The sequence below is a fragment of the Ursus maritimus genome, unplaced genomic scaffold, assembly GCF_017311325.1.
Source record: "Ursus maritimus isolate PB19 unplaced genomic scaffold, ASM1731132v1 scaffold_11, whole genome shotgun sequence".
Taxonomy (NCBI): Eukaryota; Metazoa; Chordata; class Mammalia; order Carnivora; family Ursidae; genus Ursus; species Ursus maritimus.
In genome coordinates this window covers 44,023,507-44,043,095 of record NW_024423453.1, presented here as the reverse complement: position 1 = coordinate 44,043,095, position 19,589 = coordinate 44,023,507, and the positions used below count along the sequence as shown (strand labels likewise).

Genomic DNA, 19,589 nt, shown 5'->3' with positions numbered 1-19,589 from the left:
AGACACATGCAGTTCCTCAGTTGTGTCAACAGGTGGTGCCATTTATACAGAATCACGCGTATTTTCCAGTTTAATATACTAAATGCGAATAATTTCTCAAAAATGTTAATATGAACAAATAATTGGCCTTTGTGTTTATATTGAATTTGTATGCTTCTGGCAATCATTACTTCTCGAGGAGAGATTTTCTAATGTTTTATTTTGTCATTTTCGTTGATTACTATTTCGTTGATTACTATTTAAAACAGCTTCATTTGTTACTAAAAAAGTCACTTCAACCAGAAAAAGACATCATTAGCCCCCAAATTTCATTGCAACTTCATTTTGATTCACAGCAGTAAAAAGAGAGAGATAGGCATAAAAGTGAAGGTGACTCTCGTCCATGTGCGTCACTAGGCTGCTCCGGGGTAATTCTAAAACCACAGATTTGTGTCGGGACTCTCTCTTTAATTCTGAGAAGAAGATTTCCTAATTATATTTTTTGGTTTCACTCTAAAATGGCTTCTCAACAGCCCATAAATACCCATAGCTGGTTCTGCCAGCATTTTTGGTTTGCAGATTATGGGTTTTATGAGGCAAAACATAGCAACACAAACATTTAAATTGCCCCCATGTTTTACAACCTCAACTGCTGTATTTTATATAAAGGCCACAAAATGACTATGGTTATTGATGAAAATTGAACATACCCCAAGGACTCTGCATGCTGAACTTGAGAATGGAACAGATTGAGAAACCAAAAGCATCCCCTGAGAAAGGTAGGAAAGGAGTCAACTCCTCAGAGCAGTTATGGTGTTCATTCCTACAAGCTAGACATTAGCCAAGGGAAAGGGGGATTATTTTTTTCATTTGGGAAGTCTGATTTCCAATATTACTTGGATATGAGTAATGAAGTTTTTGTAACATAGGAAAGAAGCAATCTGTATGAGGGAGTCAAACAAAAGTAGTTTTAAAATATTACTATATGCTAGAATCTATTTTTTGGTTTTATTTTGTTTGTTTTTTTTTGTTTTTTGGGGGTTTTTTTGCTTTTTTGTGCTTTTGGGTTTTGTTTTGTTTGGTTGGTTTTGGTTTTGGTTCTTATTTATCATGTGCCTACAAGTTTTATTTTTAAAATACAGCAAAACGTGTTTGATGTTCCTCAAAACGTTTCTATAAAGATCAGTGTTCAATGCAAGGGCCACTTGCCATAATTATGTAGTGTTTACCTCAGCCAGGAAAGTAAGACGTTTCCTTGGCTTTGCAGGCAGGCTGGTGTGCCATTTATTAATCCAATTTTAACCTTCTTCATGGTAATATTTCACCTTGTTTCTTCACTATCCTTGTACAATAATAATTATTTACAAAACTTTTTTAAAACCTTAGCATATGATTAAGAATGCTCCAGTAAAACCAAAGCGATTGTCAAGGAGTAGATCTATATTAAACAAGCTGATTTTCAACAGATAAGCCTGAAACATATTTTTCAGGGTAATGCTTGCAAACAGCAATACTTTGGGTGGTCAATTACCGATTACTAGAATACTCTTCCCCTTCTAACAGCACTGGGCTCTATACTAGGAAGGGTGCCAGATGCCCAGAGACTTAGCTGTCCTTCTGTAAGAATCAATTCTTCGTGTTTGTAACTCATGGCTAAGTAATACATGAAAAAACATTGTTAAATTTATTTTGCTAGGGAATAATAATAATAGCTTTTCTTATATTTCTGCTTTTGCCCTGGGACAGTACTAGTTACTTTATATATACGTATTACCTAATTCAATATTAAAAACAATAGTATGTGGGACTATTATTTTTGTTTAAACTTGAGATAATCAGATGAATACAAAATTTCCTGCTTAGTGTATAGTCTGTAAAATAATTATAATTTGTACTTCTGTCCTAACATTGCAAGTGAAAAAGAGTCCCTTAGAAAATGTTTATAGGTACCTTTTATATATCATGACATAAGCTCAGCTAATTGACTGGGACCTCTGAAATATTAAATCACGATTTAATGGTAAGTCACACTTGAAACATTTGTGAAATAAATTAATGCTTCTTGAAGCAAAAAATATAGAAGTCAATTCATTTAATTATGAGCATTTGTGAGACCATTAAGAACTCATTTCTTAAATGAGAATTATAGACAATGTTTAAAAATCCCTGAATATTTTACCACTGGCCATGTCACTACTAAATTAGTAGAATAACAAAAATAGCCAAGATGAATTGAGTACTTACCATGGTTCAGATGACGTGCCAAGCCATCCCGATATTATCCTGTTTAAGACTCACAACAAACTCACGAGGCAAAGGCTGTTCTCCCGTCGGATGGAAAAGGAACCAAGTATTAGAAAGATTAAGGAACTTGGCACAGTCTCTGAACAGTAGTACAGGTTATAAGAGGCAAAGCCTAGACCAGGAACCTGATATTTCTGTTTCAAAGACCATCTCATCCTCTGAGCTGTTTGTAGCCTACCATCAACAAAGAAATTTTCCATGTCTTCTACAGAAAAATAAAAACAAATTAAACCAACAGAAAATTTGGAATATGGTACATATTGCCAGAAAAAAATTTAGGACCAACTTTACCGGTCCTTATCAATCAATAGAAATAACCATGACTTAATTGATTACTGATACTATTGAAAGAATTAATTCACTTTCTTGAGAGGCTGAAGATAGACTACTTAACTGATAATGCAGCTTTAAATATTCCAGACTAAATTAGCCAACCGAAGTAAAATATTTGTGTTTCGAAGCCTCTGGAACTACAGAAGTTCAGCCACACAATACATTACTCTCCGACCAAAATTAATTGAAGATCAGATTGCTTTTTAGCCCCACATCCTACCTTCAGAAGAATCAGCCTGGTTTTGCTCATGACTTCTAAGGGACCTCGTGATGCTTCAGCAAGAACTTGTATTTTATCTAAATATTTATTTTTAAGGTTTTATTTATTTATTTGAGAGAGAGTGCATGCTCATGGGCACAAGTGGGGGAGGGGCAGATAGAGAGGGAGAAGCAGACTCCCCGCTGAGCAGGGAGTCCAACCAGATCCCAGGACCCTGGGATCTTGACCTGAGCTGAAGGCAGGCACTTAACCGACTGAGCCACCCAGGCACCTCTAGAATCGCATTTCAAAAATGAGAGTTAATTTTTTGAAGATTAGGAGTTGCAAGCCATCCATTCGATCGGACCCAGGCCATCAACACTTCTACTTCTTGATTCCTAAAGAAACCATGTAACCCAAGATGGATTTTGAATATCTGTGTATTACACATAAAAAGGGTAACCTGTTTGAACTTCTTTGAGTTGTGTTTCCAACAGATGGCATTAAGGATTTCTGACGCATTACTTTTGTTTGTTTCATTGTTTGGTTAAACGTAAGGACTCTTGGAAAAGCTAAAGCTATGCCTTTCAAAGAAACCGCTGCCATCTCCCACGGATTGGAAGAAGTTTGACCATGACTTTGCCATGTCCACTTCCTTTCATGGCGTGCACAATATTGTTCGCAACCAGAGCAGAATTCGCAAGCTGATCTGGTTGGCGGTGGTCTTGGGCTCAGTGTCGCTCGTCGTGTGGCAGATCTACAGTCGCTTGGTCAACTACTTCACGTGGCCCACCACGACGTCTATAGAGGTTCAGTACGTGGAAAAGATCGACTTCCCGGCTGTGACGTTTTGTAATTTAAACAGGTAAAAGTTCCTCTTCTAGTAGTAATAAGTCTCTATAATTTTGCTTTCTTATATCACTGAAATAGAGTTTTATCATTATGTGGTATTTAATGTATCTAAACCCATCAGGTTCTTAAATTATACTTAAAAGCCCAAATTTAGGAAGGCGAAGAAGCTTATTTGATTTCTTCTTTCTTTTCTTTCTTTTCTTCTTTCTCTCTACAATTATTTACGAGGCATCACACCAAATCCTGTGGTTAGAACAATGTAAAAGTCTGGATCCTTGCGCTTAAAGAGCTTGTTAATTGGCAAAAAAGAAACATAAACAATCCCAGTGCAACATGTATGGCCATTGCACAGTACAATAAAGTATGGGCAAGGGCTTTGAAAGCACAGCAGACGGGTGACTGGCATGTCTAGAGGGTCACGGAAGTCTGATTATCAAGGATGCCCCAGACATCTGCTAAACAGCAGTTTCTAGGTGGAGCCGAAGAGAACCTGAAGAGGGAACCACTGAGCAAAAGGAGTTTAGAGACAGGGAATGTTCCGATGCATTCACGATGAGACCTCTAACGTAACAGAGGCGGGCCAGCTTCATGGACGTGTGACCTGTGCAGTCACCCAAGCCCTGAGCTCAGAAGACTTGGTGTAATGCTCTGCAGTTCTTGAGTCCTTAGCTAGACCTCCCTCCAGAAAACAGCAATTCAACAACTACGCTAAGTCTCCTGTAGGAGGGCAGCTGTCTGTCCCCAATGAGGCCTTCCAGAGAAAGCCCTGTATTTGCCTATGAATGAGCCTGAAATGTCACTTGTAGGATTTATCTGGAAGGTGGGGGGGGGGGTGATTTCCTTAAGAACCACCTCTGATCCACTACTCAATCACGAACAAGTCACTTAATCTTCTGAGCTTCAATTTTTGTATGTATAAATTATAACGATATAATATTATCTACACATGTTTGCTGTTACATTAGATGAGATAACATATACACCATTTTGTCTCATTCCTGGGGTCTTCCTTGGACAGGTGTTCCTTATGTATCAGATAGTACAGCATGTTTGTGTGACTGCTAGATATGTGTCAAGGTGTGTAGCAAGGTCCCAAAGAGTAAATGCAAATTAACCCCACCCCCCAGAGATTTTCAATATATTGCCTGTGTTAAATGGTCTGTGTTCCAATACAAGCAAAGGCTGGTTGAAGAGATCTATTATTAAAATAAAATGTATATACTCTTTTGAGAATGGCAGTATGAGGAACTTCACAGACCTTCTCTTCAGAGAAACAACCATAACTGGTAAAAAATTATTTTTTTAAAAAAAGCAATCACTAAAGGGGAAATCTTCAGAATATAAAGAACCCCTACACCTCAATAACAAATAAACAAAACCCCCCATAAAACTCAATGACCCAATTTAAAAATGTACTAAGGATTTGAATAGACATTTCTTCAAAGAAGACGTACAAATGGCTAGCAGGTATATGAAAACAATGCTCAATGTCCCTAAACATAGAGAAATGCAAATAAACACCACGATCAGATATCACCTCACACCTGTCGGGATGGCTATTATTTAAAAAAAACACAAACAACCAAACAACAACAACAACAACAAAAACAAAGACAGCAAGTGTTAATGAGGATGTGAAGAAATTGTAATCTTTGTACACTGTTGGTGGGAATGCACAGGGGAGCAACCACCATGGAAAACAGCGCAGAGGCATCTCAAAAAAATGAAAATAGATTTGCCATATAATCCAGCAATTTCACTTCTAATTATATGTGCAAAAGAATTTAAAACAAGATCTCAAAGAGATACTAACCCTCCCATGTTGATTGCAACAGTATTCATAATACCTAAACCGTGGAAGTAATCTAAATGCCCATTGGCAGATAAATGGATAAACAAAGCGTGTTATGTGCATACACTGATATGTTATTCAGCCTTAAAAAAGAAGGAGCTTCTGCTGTATGAAACAGCATGGATCAACCTTGAGGACACTATGCTAATGAAATCAGCCAGTCACAGAAAGGCAAATACTGCACGATCTCATTTATGTGATGTATCTGAAATAATCAAATTCATAGAATCTGAGAGTAGAATGGTGGTTGCCAAGGACTGAGGGGAAGGGAACAGAAATGGGGAGTTAGTAATCAATGTACATATAGTTTCAGTTATACAAGGTGAAGAAGCTTTAGAGACATGCTGGGTGGCATTGTAGCTATAATCAACAATACTGTATTGTACACTTAGATTTGTTAAGAGAGTAGATCTCATGTTCAGTGTTCCCATCACTTAAAGTTAAAAAAAATACTAGAAAAAAAAAGAGAAAATCATTGTATCTACTACAATATTTAGAATATAATAAAATGTATTTAAATATATTTTTTAAAAGCAGCCATTAACACGTCTGGAAATTGTCCTCAGGGAATATAGCAAATGAAGAAACACTTATTTTAAAAAAACCCACTAAATCTCAGTAAGAACAGTGAAAGTCTATAGAACTTGTGCCACAAACCACTCCCTTCTCTCTTGACGTGACATGAAGCTACATTCTAGCTGGGTTCGACCGAAAAGACAGGGCTCTGTCTCCTCCCCCTTTCCACCAAGGGCTGCACTATGCCGCAGGAAATGCAGGCTGCCAACACTTCTCATCCAGTTCAACTCCATAATGCAAAGGCTAAATTCCAGATAAGTATAAGTAAGAGATTGGGAGTTCCCTTCCTTGGGATCCCCACTTACAGGGTAGAAGCTCTACCCCAGGCATGGTGGACTGGAACACTAAACCACTTTTACCTCAGCCTGCTCAAGGGGGGAGGTTCCGCAGCAAGAGAGGCATGGTCAGAAGACTATAAACCACTGCCCTGTCCAGAATGCTGCTTGTAAATATTTTGCCCAGTGGGAGAAGCAGGCCATAAGAACAAAGAACTCTGATGCTCTCCCTGATGTAACTCTTCTTGTGACAGAGTGTGGTGACATTCAACTTTGCTTATAACAGAGTATATGGTTCAAGCGAAGGATGCCCTCAAAACAACATAGGTTTTGGTGGTAAACAATTAAGAGGAGGTTAGTAGGTTTATGAGAACAACAAGCTAAACCATACGCCGGCTAGTTTTTTAGTAAGAGTACAGAGAAGAGACACACAAGAAGACTTCTCCGGGGGTTAGAAGAACTCTCAAAGACTGGCCTCAAAATCTACTCCTTTAAGGGGCCCACACTTAATTAGATTAGACTGTAGGGCAATCTATGCCCCGGAGAGATTAAGATAATGAAAAGACAAGCCACAAAATGAGAGAGATATTTGCCAAAGACATCTGATGAAAGACTGTTATCCAAAACATACAAAGAACTATTAAAAATAAGAAAACAACTTGATTAAAAAATAAGTCCAAGACATTAACAAATACCTCACCAAAGAAAATGTAGGTGACAATTAAGTACATAGAAAGATGCTCCGCATCATATGTCATCAGGGAAATGCAAATTAATAACAATGAGATATGACTACACACGTATTAGGACGGCAAAAATCTAAGAGAGACCTCACATCTGGATGAGAATGTGGAGCAACGGGGACTCCCATTCGTTGTTCTCATTATTGAATTTAAAACAAAGTGTGTTACTGGAGATAAAGAGGGTCAGTTGATAATGATAAAAGGGTGATCTATCAGGAAGATAAAATTCAGCATATCCAGTTGCATACTTCAGTACCACTTTCAGTAATCGGTAGAACAGCAGAGCAGAGGGTCAACAAAGAAACAGAAGACTGAGCAGATTTGAACATCCATATAAACCAGAAGCTAACTAGACCTAAAAGACATCTATGGACCATTCTCTGCCAAAGCAGCAGAATACACACTCCTCTCAAGTACACGTGAAGCATTTTCTAGGATAGGTCATATGCAAGGCCATAAAATAAGCTTCAATAAATTCAAAAGATTTGAAATCATTCAGAGTATGTCCATCAACAGCAATAGAATGATATTAGAAATCATTAATAGAAAGAAATTCAGGATAGTCACAAATATGTGGATATTAAACACTTAAATAGCCAACAAGTCAAAGAAGAAATAATAGGATATGAGACAATACTCCGAGGTGAATGAAAAATGAGGATACAGCATAGCAAAACTTATGGGACACCAGGGTGCTTGGATGGCTTAGTCAGTTGAGGATCGGACTCTTGATTTCGGCTTGGGTCAGGATCTTGGGGTCATGGGATCAAGTCCCACGTCGGGCTCCAAGCTCAGGGCAGAGTCTGCTTGTCCCTCTCCCTCTACTCCTCTCCCCTCCCCCCCACCGCTTGTGCACTCTCTCTCAAACAAACAAATAAAATCTTTAAAAAAAAATTATGGGATACCACTGAAGCCATGCTACCAGGGAAATTTACAGCTGCAAGCACCCATTTTAGAAATAAAGAAAGATCTCAAAGAAAATATTTAATACTCTATACTATAAGTATTTTCATAATTTTTTAGTATAAAAATTTAATTCGGGGGCGCCTGGGTGGCACAGTGGTTAAGCGTATGCCTTCGGCTCAGGGCGTGATCCTGGCGTTATGGGATCGAGCCCCACGTCAGGCTCCTCCGCTAGGAGCCTGCTTCTTCCTCTCCCACTCCCCCTGCTTGTGTTCCCTCTCTCGCTGGCTGTCTCTATCTCTGTCGAATAAATAAATAAAATCTTTAAAAAAAAATTTAATTCGTTTTGCACAGCTCAAATCACAAATCAACAATTTAGGCTCTTGTGTTAGATGGTATATCTTAAAAAAAAACAAAAAACTGGTAGTGTATTCTAGCTCAGTTGGATACAGTAAATACCCAGACAAAAAAAAATTTAATATTTTAGAAACTATAATTACAGATAGGGAAATTCTTAATTATAAAGGAATTATTCTTTCTTAGGTGACAAAGAACTTAGGTGGCATCCATACTATAGGGGTTAGAGACATTTTCATCTCCTAGAGTCTAATTTTATAGGTAGATACTTTGAATCTCAGTACACGAGCATCTTACCCATTACAGTTCAACAAATTACTGGCAGATGAGGGAAAGAACTCAAGCTGTCTATTGTCTGGTTCTCAAAGCCAGTGGTCTTCAAACGTTTTAGTTCTTAGGCCATGTAATGGAACCCTGAAAAACTATTTATTCTGTTTGCATATTTTAAATTGATATATAAATTTTAGACCATAACTTTAAATAAGTTTATTTCTTATTTTAGAAGATCAAAAGTATTATAAATTTTATGAGATGGAGTAGGATAAGGATCAGTGGTCATACTAATAAATATTTTATGTGATTCCATGAAGCTTTAATGATTTTATTGCATAAAGCAGAGTGATATAAATCCCATAAATTATCTGTGGACTTTATTTGATTTCCTCAATAATCAAAAAGTCACACAGAATAACCCAGTTACATTTAAAATAACAAATTGTACTACTCTGTACTACCATAGCTCTTCTCAATTCAGAAGATCCCAGTAAAGGGTTCAAATACCTTGCGTCTAATGCCAAGCTTCACCCTAATCAGAAATATTAGGACTCTCAGATGTTCCTGTGTCAAACATGTTTACATGCTAACCTATCTTCAGCACAAAATTAATCACAGATTTCCATTATATCGTATTTGGTAAAAACCTCTGAAGTTTGTTTTCTTCTACTAAACACAGAAATAAAATAAATAAAGAATAAAAATGCCAGTAACGACTGCATATAATGAACACGGATGTGATTTGGGCTATTGTATTAGAATGAGTAACTCGAGTTCAGTTTATCTTCACAGTAGTCCCTATGCTTCTTTGTTTGTTCCAAATACACTGCTTAAATATGAGGTAAGGGATTTTAAATAAGACAAAAGCATGACTCTTAATACAAATATACAATGAACACGTGTCAAAGATTTTATTTTCACAGAGAACTGTAAGATACTAAAATTGGCTCATAGGAGAATCCAAACAGCAGACCTTCTTCTCTATTTTTCCTCGCCCTAAAATGATCTGCAAAATATACATTCTTGTTAATACGTGGTAGACTTAGATTGGTTTTGGTGGGATTCGATGAAGGGCTGCGTCAGGCATCAACTTGGACATAGGATGAAACATGCGCATTTGGGTCACGAAATCTGGGCATTGGTGCGTAGAGGCATTTGCACGTGCACTCATTACCTGGCTGTCACTTACTCACTTGTCGAAATAAAGCAACGCATTTTTATTACTGTTTTTCTTTTGCCAGCCTCTTACCAGTGTATGTTAAGTAAAAGAGTAAGGAAAACTCTAACTAAGCAAGAGTTCTGAAAGAACAGACTTGGGCAAGTTTAGAAACCTGACTGAAAGTCAAAAATACACTCAGAGCAACACACTTTGGTGTTACGCTGAACAATATGTCTCATACATTTTTTTTCTTCCTTTGTTTCAAATGTTGTTAACTTTTTTGATTAAGTCTAGTTCATCTGCCTAAATCACCTTCCTGGTCTCAACTATTATGATGTAATAAAAAAAATTTTAGAAGAATATTTTAAAATGCCCTCCCTTTTACCCTTTTTATCTATGGTATTTATACCTCCTACACGTGTGAGAGTTCCTTCATTTCTCTGCATAATCATTTTGAAAAGAATCCAATGAACGTTGGGAAAAGTAGTATTGACTCTCAGTCTGGGGAGAAACCCCAAAGCTGCAGGGCTTTGGAGCAGATCCCTGGTATGGTGTCATCATTCAGAGAGACAGAAAGCTGAAGGAAGTTCAAGGTCCCCCAGGGTCCTGGGATCAGCCTGTATCCGGCTCCCTGCTGGGAGCCTGCTTCTTCCTTTCCCACTCCCCCTGCTTGTTTTCCCTCTCTCTCTGGCTGTCCCTCTCTCTGTCAAATAAATAAATAAAATCTTTAAAAAAGGAAAAAAAAAAGAAAAGAAAAGAAAAGAAAAGCAAGATTGTTGGATATACTTATGTTAGGTAGAATGTCACCATGAATTAGTAGTGTCTCTAAGGAAAGGGGAAGTCAAAGAAGGATATGTATAGGATTCTAGAGACCCGGGCTGGTGGATTTAAGACAGGCCTTCAAGGTTCAACGCTGGTTAAGTAAGATATTCTCTTCGGACCTGACCATGAAAACAGTTTCTGACCTCTAAAAGGATGTATGATGCTGGTTTGGGTGTGTTTTTTTATTTTCCGTGTTTTGTTTTATGTATGTTCTACCATGACTGAGAAAGAGTTTCATGTGGCTTGTAGAAGAAAGCAAAAATTATATGAAAGATAATAGAAAGTGAAGATAAAATATAAAATCTGGTACAGAAAGGAAGTCCAGGAGTGAGGTCACATACACACAAACCAAGCACCGCATGGCTCTGTGTACTTAGCAAGAGTGGATTCACTCTTCGTTCCATGCTTTCTACTAGTAAATTTGAATGGAGAGTCTTTGTTCAGTTTCAAGATTCATATATATACAAAATATGATAATATCAATCAAACTCAGAAAAGGATATAAGGTACACAAATAAACAACCATACACAAGGCAAAGAGGAAATTGCTCAACAGAGGAAGGGAATTACAGCATATTTATTTTGTTAGGGCAAATAGATTCCTTCTGCTTTAATTGCCAGGAAAATATTTGGACAATAAAGAGGGCGTTAATTTCATGAATATTTACCTAACTATCACTATATTCCAGGCACGCTTCTAAATGTTTTAGGAAAAATAACCTAATCGTCAAAATAATATTTTGAAGTAGGTTTTTAACATACCTTGATTTTACAAGTGAGGAAACCAAGTCACAATGAGATGAAATTTGCCAAGTCATAACACTGAGTGGCTATACCGATCAGGGCTTGCTCAGAGAAAAAGAGCCCTGTGAATGACACAGAACAAGGGATTTATTTTAAGGATTAAGTCCGCTACACGTCGGGACTGGTTGAGCAGTCTTTCTAAGTCTCTTGCCTCTGTTTCTGGTGCTGGGCTTGATGTTACAAGATCAGCAGTCAGAAAGGAAGACAGATCTGAAGCAAAGGGAAGATATATGAACTAGAAAGGTGTGTCTGTCTTTTTCACCACCCCTGATCTCGGGAGGGCAGGCCACCTGCAGGATGAGCTCGGACCTTCTCCAGGTTGCACTCTCATTTGACCTGGGATTTGAAGAAGCTGAAGGAGGCAGGAGGAGCTCCAGTCCCGGCTGTCGCCCCATACCAACGAGTTGAGTCACAAGATGTACCACAAAGTGCGTCTGAGACTGAAGTTCCTACTCTGCGATTGTAGCCAGATACATACAAGGAAGATGTTGGAAAATAGTTCCAACGTAACCACACAGGCACAGTACAAAGCCACAATGACAGAGCTGGGATTTGAACCCAGGAAATCTGGCCCCTGAGTCTATATTCTTAGCAACTTCACATTCCCACCTCTCTCTTCATGTTGGGTCTTGAAGCTCCATTAAGATGTTATCCAGATCAAGGTCTGCAAAGTGTTCTAGGTCAATGAAAGGACAGTAAATACAAGGTGAATTGCAGGATGTGGCAAAGACCTCTTAGGAATTCAGTTTTGCTTGTATCTCTTAGGAATGAAGGAGAATGTAGCAGATAAGCTGGAGAAGCTGATGGGGTCCAGATGTTTGATGTCTGTCCTCTAGGTCATAGAAAGTTTTTGCAATTCTAAATATTGCCTTTATTTCTATCAATAGGTTCCAAACAGAAGCTGCGGCCAAATTTGGTATTATTTTTTTCTTATGGAATATTGTATACAAAGTCCTCCATCTTCAGGAAATCAGGTCCAATTACACTGGCTTTAAAGAAGCTGTTGATTTTCTTGCAAGTCACCAAAACTTCAGCATTACAGAGTTTGTAAAAAATAACGGTTTTTATCTCAACGATAGCACTCTGTTGGAATGTGACTTTTTTGGAAAGCCGTGTGGTCCACAGGTAACAATCTGACATTTCTTCAAATATCATCAACACGATAAATTACTGCACTACACTGTTTCACACTGAGATAAGGTTTACTTTCACAGGGAATCGATCTAAATTTGCTCAAAGAGTATATTTCATTAGCTCCGCCTTATGACATCAAGGGGTGTGAAATACACATGAGACGTATTTCTTTTTCCAAGTGGTTAGGTAAGAGAAGATAGAGAACAGAGATCTTTAATTACCTTAATTGCAGGATAATCTCAAAAAAAAATTTAACTCAAGGGAATATTTTAATTTTCCCATTCTTCAATAACATATTCTAAGGTAGCATTTTTATTATCATTAAGGAGCCAACATGCAGATTTTTTTTTTTTTTTTTTTTTGCTTGGAGGCTGTAGAAAATGGGCAGGCACCAGGATTTGACTACAAAGATTACATATATTTCTCTAATCACTCAAAACATCCTGTTTTTATCCTTTATATAATTAATCTGCATTTAAGATAAAGTGTTGGATATCCCTGGAAACTACTAGCAAAGGGATCTGTAGGCACTTTGACACCCTGTTTCTAGTATCAGCAATTCTGTAGCAGGTGTTTCCAGTTAGTTAGGTGATTCCAAGTAAACTTCCCAAATTCATGATTCTGGGACACAATTCCTCATCCTTCTGGTAGCCTTCCTTAGCACACAGAAAACGGAAAGAAAAAAAAAGGCCTGACAGACATGTGACTGAGATGAAGTCCTGTTCTAAACTCTTAATTTAGAGAAGTTCTTCTATGTTGCTTGTTATTTGCCAACCAACATGTTTAAACTTGTCACCAAGAAATTTTGTGTTAGACATGTATCAGACAGGAATTTTTCAGTTGCAACTTACAGACACCCACCTCTGGGAGCTAATGAGTAGAAAGAATGCATTGGTTTAATTAACAGGAACTCTTACAAGTAGGACTGGCTTCAGAAAAGGCTCAACCAAGACACTTTGACAACATCATTAACCTTCTCTCTCTCTTTTTATCTCATGACTCACGTTGGTTTTTTCCTGTGTGAATTCTCCTCATAGAGCCATGATGACTGCTGACAACACTTGCCTCTCATTATCATACTTTAACATTCCAGTATCCTCTTAATAATTCCATGCAAGACTGATTAGCTTTACATAGGACACATGTCAACTTCTAAACCAATCACTGAAGTGAGGCAGTGGGGTATTCATGTCGGTCCAGTGTTTATCATATGGGCACTTCTGCGGTATCAGCTTTTGGAGGAAGAGGAACCGAGCAATGTGATTGGCTGCCCCAACATGGGGGAGGGGGGAGCTCCTCAAAGAGAGGATGTGAAAGCCTTCTCCATAGGTAAGAATACATGTTTCCATGAATCCTTACTAAACATACAACAAATAAATTTCTTTTAATATTTTTTTTTTTTTTTAGATTTTATTTATTTATTTGACAGAGATAGAGACAGCCAGCGAGAGAGGGAACACAAGCAGGGGGAGTGGAAGAGGAAGAAGCAGGCTCCTAGTGGAGGAGCCTGATGTGGGGCTCGATCCCATAGCACTGGGATCACGCCCTGAGCCAAAGGCAGATGCTTAACCGCTGTGCCACCCAGGCGCCCCAACAAATAAATTTTTAAAACATGTTTATTTACACTAAAAAAAAATCTCAATTAGATAATCACATACAGATTGACAAGTGCGTATTTTTAAAAAATTGTAACTATTAATGAACACAAACTAGAATTACCACGTTACCTATTCTTTCTGATATTTCTGCATTCTCATTTAGACATCTGATTTTTTTTTTAAGTTAGAGTAACTTCAACCTCAAAAGTGGCCAAAATACCTAACTAATTATATTTCATTTGGTTCATTTTCATATTGAGGACTTTGCACATGTCTTCACTGAATATGGAAATTGTTTTACTTTTAATCATGGTGAAAATATTCAAGCAAAGGAAAAAGTGAGTGTCTCCGGAAGAGGCTTAAGCTTGCTCTTCAATGTCAATCAGGTACTGAATTTTCTTAAACCTCACCAGGGGTCAAGACAAACAAGAATGTGAGGGGTTTTCGAAAGATTTTGATCAAAATATTTTACCCTGTCATACTGTTCCCACAATTGGTATTATTTCAGTTTTTGTTAACCTAGTCTGGAGTCCCATGGATGCAATTATTGACTTTGAGATTTAAAAAATCCAAATTTAGAGGCATAACCTGGACATATTTAACTATACTACTGTCATTTTTGTGACCCCGGAAATGTTCATGCCACAAAATAAGGAAGCCAGAAGTTTCTAAATCACAATGTATATAGTTAATTTTAAATGATTTTATGTATTTTAAGAATATTTTTAGAGAGACTTTTATGTAAAAAAGGCAGTATGTTTTGAAAGAAGTCATGCATGCACATTTGACAAACCATGGAATCTATAGTTTGAAGGATGACTCAAAAAATACTCGTTATATAAAGAATGTTGTATAAATTAACTTTGCCTAAGCCTAGCTTCTGCGAATTTGTAATTGGTACAAGAAGTCTAAGCGTTTAGGCCTGAAAGGCAGATGTCCAAACACCTAAGGAATACAGTAGGTGTCCGCTTCAAGGGCACTTGCTATAGCTTCCTTCTGAAGGTTAATTCTACGTTTTATCTTACACAACTGTTTCCAGTATTACACATTTAGAGATACTCTGCTTCATTATTGTGGTTTTATAAATGAAGATTCTGAGATGCTGGTAAACTAAACATCCAAAATCATACGATTAATGCAAAGTTGAGAAATAAACCCCATTGAACTGTCCTATCTCCCAATCCAAGTCAATGGGACCAGTGGCTACTTTCAAAGAATTTTTCTTTAAGGTATGTTTCATAACTTCCTCTTGTATCCTGCTCAAGATATTTTTGTTCCAACACAGGACTGCACAGTATAATGCATGTACATATATTTGATTTTATATATAAATATACATATATAGTTACTTGTACGTGTATTTGATATCTATTTCTAGGTCACTTAAATACTAGCCATATAGTCTGTTCAAATATTACATTATGAATTTTACAAGCTTGAATTTCCCAAGTATTTTTAGACTGCAATTAAAATCTGCAAATGCAAAGTAAAATTCCGTAAGTAAATGGCTCTTAAATACTTGTCTAGACTAGCCAGTTGAGTGTTTCTTAGAGTCATAGCAGACCCAGGAGAAATAGACCTCTTACAAATAGAATATTAAGCATGTTTATTAAATGTAATTACATATGCAGTTGACCCATTCGCAGGAAAAAAATCATCATATTCCCAAGCTCTTTCTTTCTCCTTATAATCTGAAATTACAACTGCAGACGGTCCCTGACTTAACAATGTCCCCACTTACAATTTTTCAACTTTATAATGGTGCAAAAGTGATACCCATGCAGTCAAAGTCATACTTCGAATTTTGAATTTGGATCTTTTCATGGGCTAGTGATATGTGGTACGACACTCTCTCGTGATATTCGGCAGCGGCAGCTCCCAGCTAGCCACGCCATCACCAGCATAAATCACTGACACACTTGCAATCATCCTGCACCCACATAACCATTCTGGTTCTCACTTTCGGTTCCATATGTGATAAATTACATGAGATATTCCACATTCTATTACAAAATAGGCTTTGTGATAGATGATTTTGCCCAGCTGTGGGCTGAAGTGAGTGGAAAAGCATGTTTAAAGTAGGTTAGGCTAAGCTATGATGATAGGTGTATTAAATGCATTTTTGATTTATGATATTTTCACCTTACAATGGGTTTATCAGCCTGTAACCTCATTGTAAGTCAAGGAAGATCTTTAAGAACAGAATCACCAGAAGTTTAGGGCTCATTTTTTTCATCTGGCATGGGACTTATAGAAGAGCAGTGGTGTTAAAGACATAGTGTAAGTCTTCACGCTCAGGGGGAAATGAATTTCAATTTTAAATAAGGCCAGAGATTTTAATTGCAAGGAGAAGAAAGGAGCCAAATGATATTCTAAAACAAACGAAGCAAAGAGAGTAGATGAGAGAGAAGCAACTAAAAGGTCACTAGGTGAAGAGAGGGCCCCTAGGAAATCAGACGATCGACAGTCATGATATGTACTATGGTATTCATCTAAGGCGAAAGTAAGCTGTGGAAACTGTTGACACCTTGACATGTGATTCAACCATGAAAAGTGCATCTTAGGGCTTTACTTTTCAGTTTGTATATAATATGGAATTGGATAGTGAGAGGAAACACTTGATTTTAAGCAAGTCAGATCCTCTCACAAGAGGATAAAATGAAATCTTGAACTTGTGTAGAATTGACACCAATTTGTAATTGGGGAAAATTTTTGGTGGTTTGTTTCAGGAGGAATTCACTGACGACCCAGCCCTCGGTTTTGTTGATGCTGGAATCATCTTTGTTATCCATTCGCCAAAGAAGGTGCCACAGATTGATGGTTTAGGCTTGTCGTCACCTGTGGGAATGCATGCCCGGGTAACAATCCGCCAAGTCAAGGTAAATCACACATACAAGGTGTAAAATCTGAGGGAGTCAGGTAGGGTAGTAAACGGATATACACATAAATCATACTTCCACTAGAAACCTCTCTCTACCGTGCCTTCAGAAGACCTCTGGAAATTCCATAGTTCGTTTCATTTCAGGTTCTTTCCCATTACTAGGAGGTACACATGTAGTAAAATCAGTGAATTCACATGTACAATATAAGTGAAAGCTGGGAAGCCTGGCGAATACAAGGTAACTTCAAATGTCATTAGAACTGGAAAGGATCAGTAAATGTGAAGAGAGCCCCAAGTGATTGAACTGTGCGTTTTCTCAATGGGGTATTCTGGGAAGAAGAAAAGTAAGTGGGAAGAGTGGGAATCCCGGAGTCAAGCATGTCTGGCAGATGTCCATTTGCTAGTTGCTTGCTCTGCAATTTCCTTAATTACCTTCCTGAAATTCCATCTCTTCTCTCTGATAAAGATTATATCTCTTTTTCATAGTTATAGTAACTATGAAGTTTAAATGAAATAACCCAAAGAAAGCATTTACCAGGGCGCCTAAGTGGTTCAGTCGATTAAGCATCTGACTTTTGATTTCGGCTCAGGTCGTGATCTCAGGGTCGTGAGATCAAGCCCTGTGTTGGGCTCTGCGCTCAGTGGGGAGTCTGCTTGACGTTCTCTCTCCCCCTCTCCCTCTGCTCTTTCCCCTGTGCTCTCTTTTTCTCAAATGGATAAATAAAATCTTTAAAAAAAATTTTTTTAAAAAGCACTTACCATATTGCCTGGCATATAGTAAGTGCTCAATAATAGATTTTTGTGTGTAATTTTGGTTGCTGTTTTAGGTGGGTAGACTTATGAATCTGCTAACATATTCTTTCCATAAAGGATACTATTTTTTCTTACATGAGTTAATTTTTAGAGCAGTCTGTGACTTTATTCATTCACTTTAGGTACAGAGCATTTGGGATATGCGTTAAAGGCCCACTGTTGCATTTCCCTTCAGGATATTCAGGTAAATTGAGTAAGCAACATAGGCAAATGTAGTCAGTTAAAAAAAAAAGGAATCAAAGAGCTCTGATAGAAAAGTAAAAAATATATATTAGCTTCTCTTGTTGGAATGGAAATATGTGGATTGACTCAGATACACCTCGTGAGCCAGGTGTCTATTTTCTCTTAAGACAGTTCATCAAGAGTACCCATGGGGAGAATGCAATCCAAACATCAAGCTACAGAATTTTAGTACCTACAGCACTTCTGGTTGCTTGAAGGAATGTAAAGCTCAGCACATACAAGAACAATGTGGCTGTTTACCTTTTCTGCTTCCTGGTAAATAAGAATGACAAATTTCCTCTTACGTAATTATTTTTATTTAACTTGAATCATGGGAAATAATAGATCATAAAATCGTTTTCCATTCTTATGAAATCTATGCCAGAAAGTTATCTACTTGACAAATACAACCTCACCCAACAGATTTTAAATCGTGCAATCAGAGCAGAGATTTCCGGAAAAAGAAAGAAAATGGAGCCAGTCTCCAATTCTTATTTTCAGGATGTAAAATTGGGTGCTCTTAGGTATTTAAGACGGATCGTCACCATTTTCTCAATTTGAAAGAAAAATGAGACCATCTCTATCCATCTGAATGCACCCTGAAGATGTCATTATTGGTACATTCTTGTCTTTGTGATCAGAAAAACAGCTCCAGACTCCCTTTGCCTCCAATTTGGAGCATTTCTGGAGCCAGGGAGGTTAGCAGCGAACACTGAAAGAGGCAGTAGAGCTGGGTGGGTGGATCAGAGCTGGACTCTGATCCCGGAGGCTCATCTCAGTTACACCATTTCTCCTCTCCGTGACCTTAGACCAAACCTCTCGGTACTTCCGGTAAGGTGGGGAGAGTACGAACAGTGCTACCTTAGAGGATGGTCCTCAGATGAAAGAAGCATGTTAAGTAGTTTGAAACACGCCTGACACAGAATACATTCTACATAAGTCTTGGTTAATTTTGGTCAGATTTGCCTCATCCCCCTTGGCCAGAAAATTTATAAAAAAAAAAAAAATGTAGAGTGTATTAAAGACAACACCAGTTTGGCTCCTTAAATTGGCTGCTGTGGCCCATCTCACACACATATACACACACTGCCTCTCACACACAGGTAGACCAATGCCACCTCTGCTCTTACGAACAATGGTTTCTAGTTGACAAACTGCTTCTGAGGAATTTGGAGAATCACCACTTCCTTCTTTCGAGAATTCTGATTACTGGTTTCCGGCCAATAATCCCAAACTGGCATTCTATAAAACTGCTCTTGCTGGATCTGATTTGTCATGCCTAATTATCTTTCCAAGGTTTCTGGGGGAGAAAATCTGAATTGGTGGGTGGACTCTAATGTTTATAATATTAAAAATGTATTACTTCTTACAAATCGAACTGGATAACGAATATGGACCAGAAAGTAGACAAGATGAACTATAAATTACAAAGTAGGGCATTTTTATAAACTTTAGCATATACCAAGGGCTTTCAGAATGATGTCTTACTCGGTTCGATCCTCACATATCC

General features: G+C 37.8%; 1 protein-coding gene across 1 annotated transcript in view; it reads left to right on the top strand.

Annotated features, from left to right (window-relative positions):
• Positions 1-718: 718 nt before the first annotated feature.
• The window catches only part of ASIC5 (acid sensing ion channel subunit family member 5), a 29,976-nt gene continuing 11,105 nt past the window's right edge, over positions 719-19,589 (top strand). Inside the window, exons 1-6 of the mRNA XM_008685584.2 lie at positions 719-758; positions 3,374-3,680; positions 12,319-12,556; positions 14,424-14,549; positions 16,893-17,042; positions 18,208-18,355. Of these exons, the coding sequence (XP_008683806.1) occupies positions 719-758; positions 3,374-3,680; positions 12,319-12,556; positions 14,424-14,549; positions 16,893-17,042; positions 18,208-18,355 (1,009 nt within the window). The remainder of the gene's footprint in view (positions 759-3,373; positions 3,681-12,318; positions 12,557-14,423; positions 14,550-16,892; positions 17,043-18,207; positions 18,356-19,589) is intronic.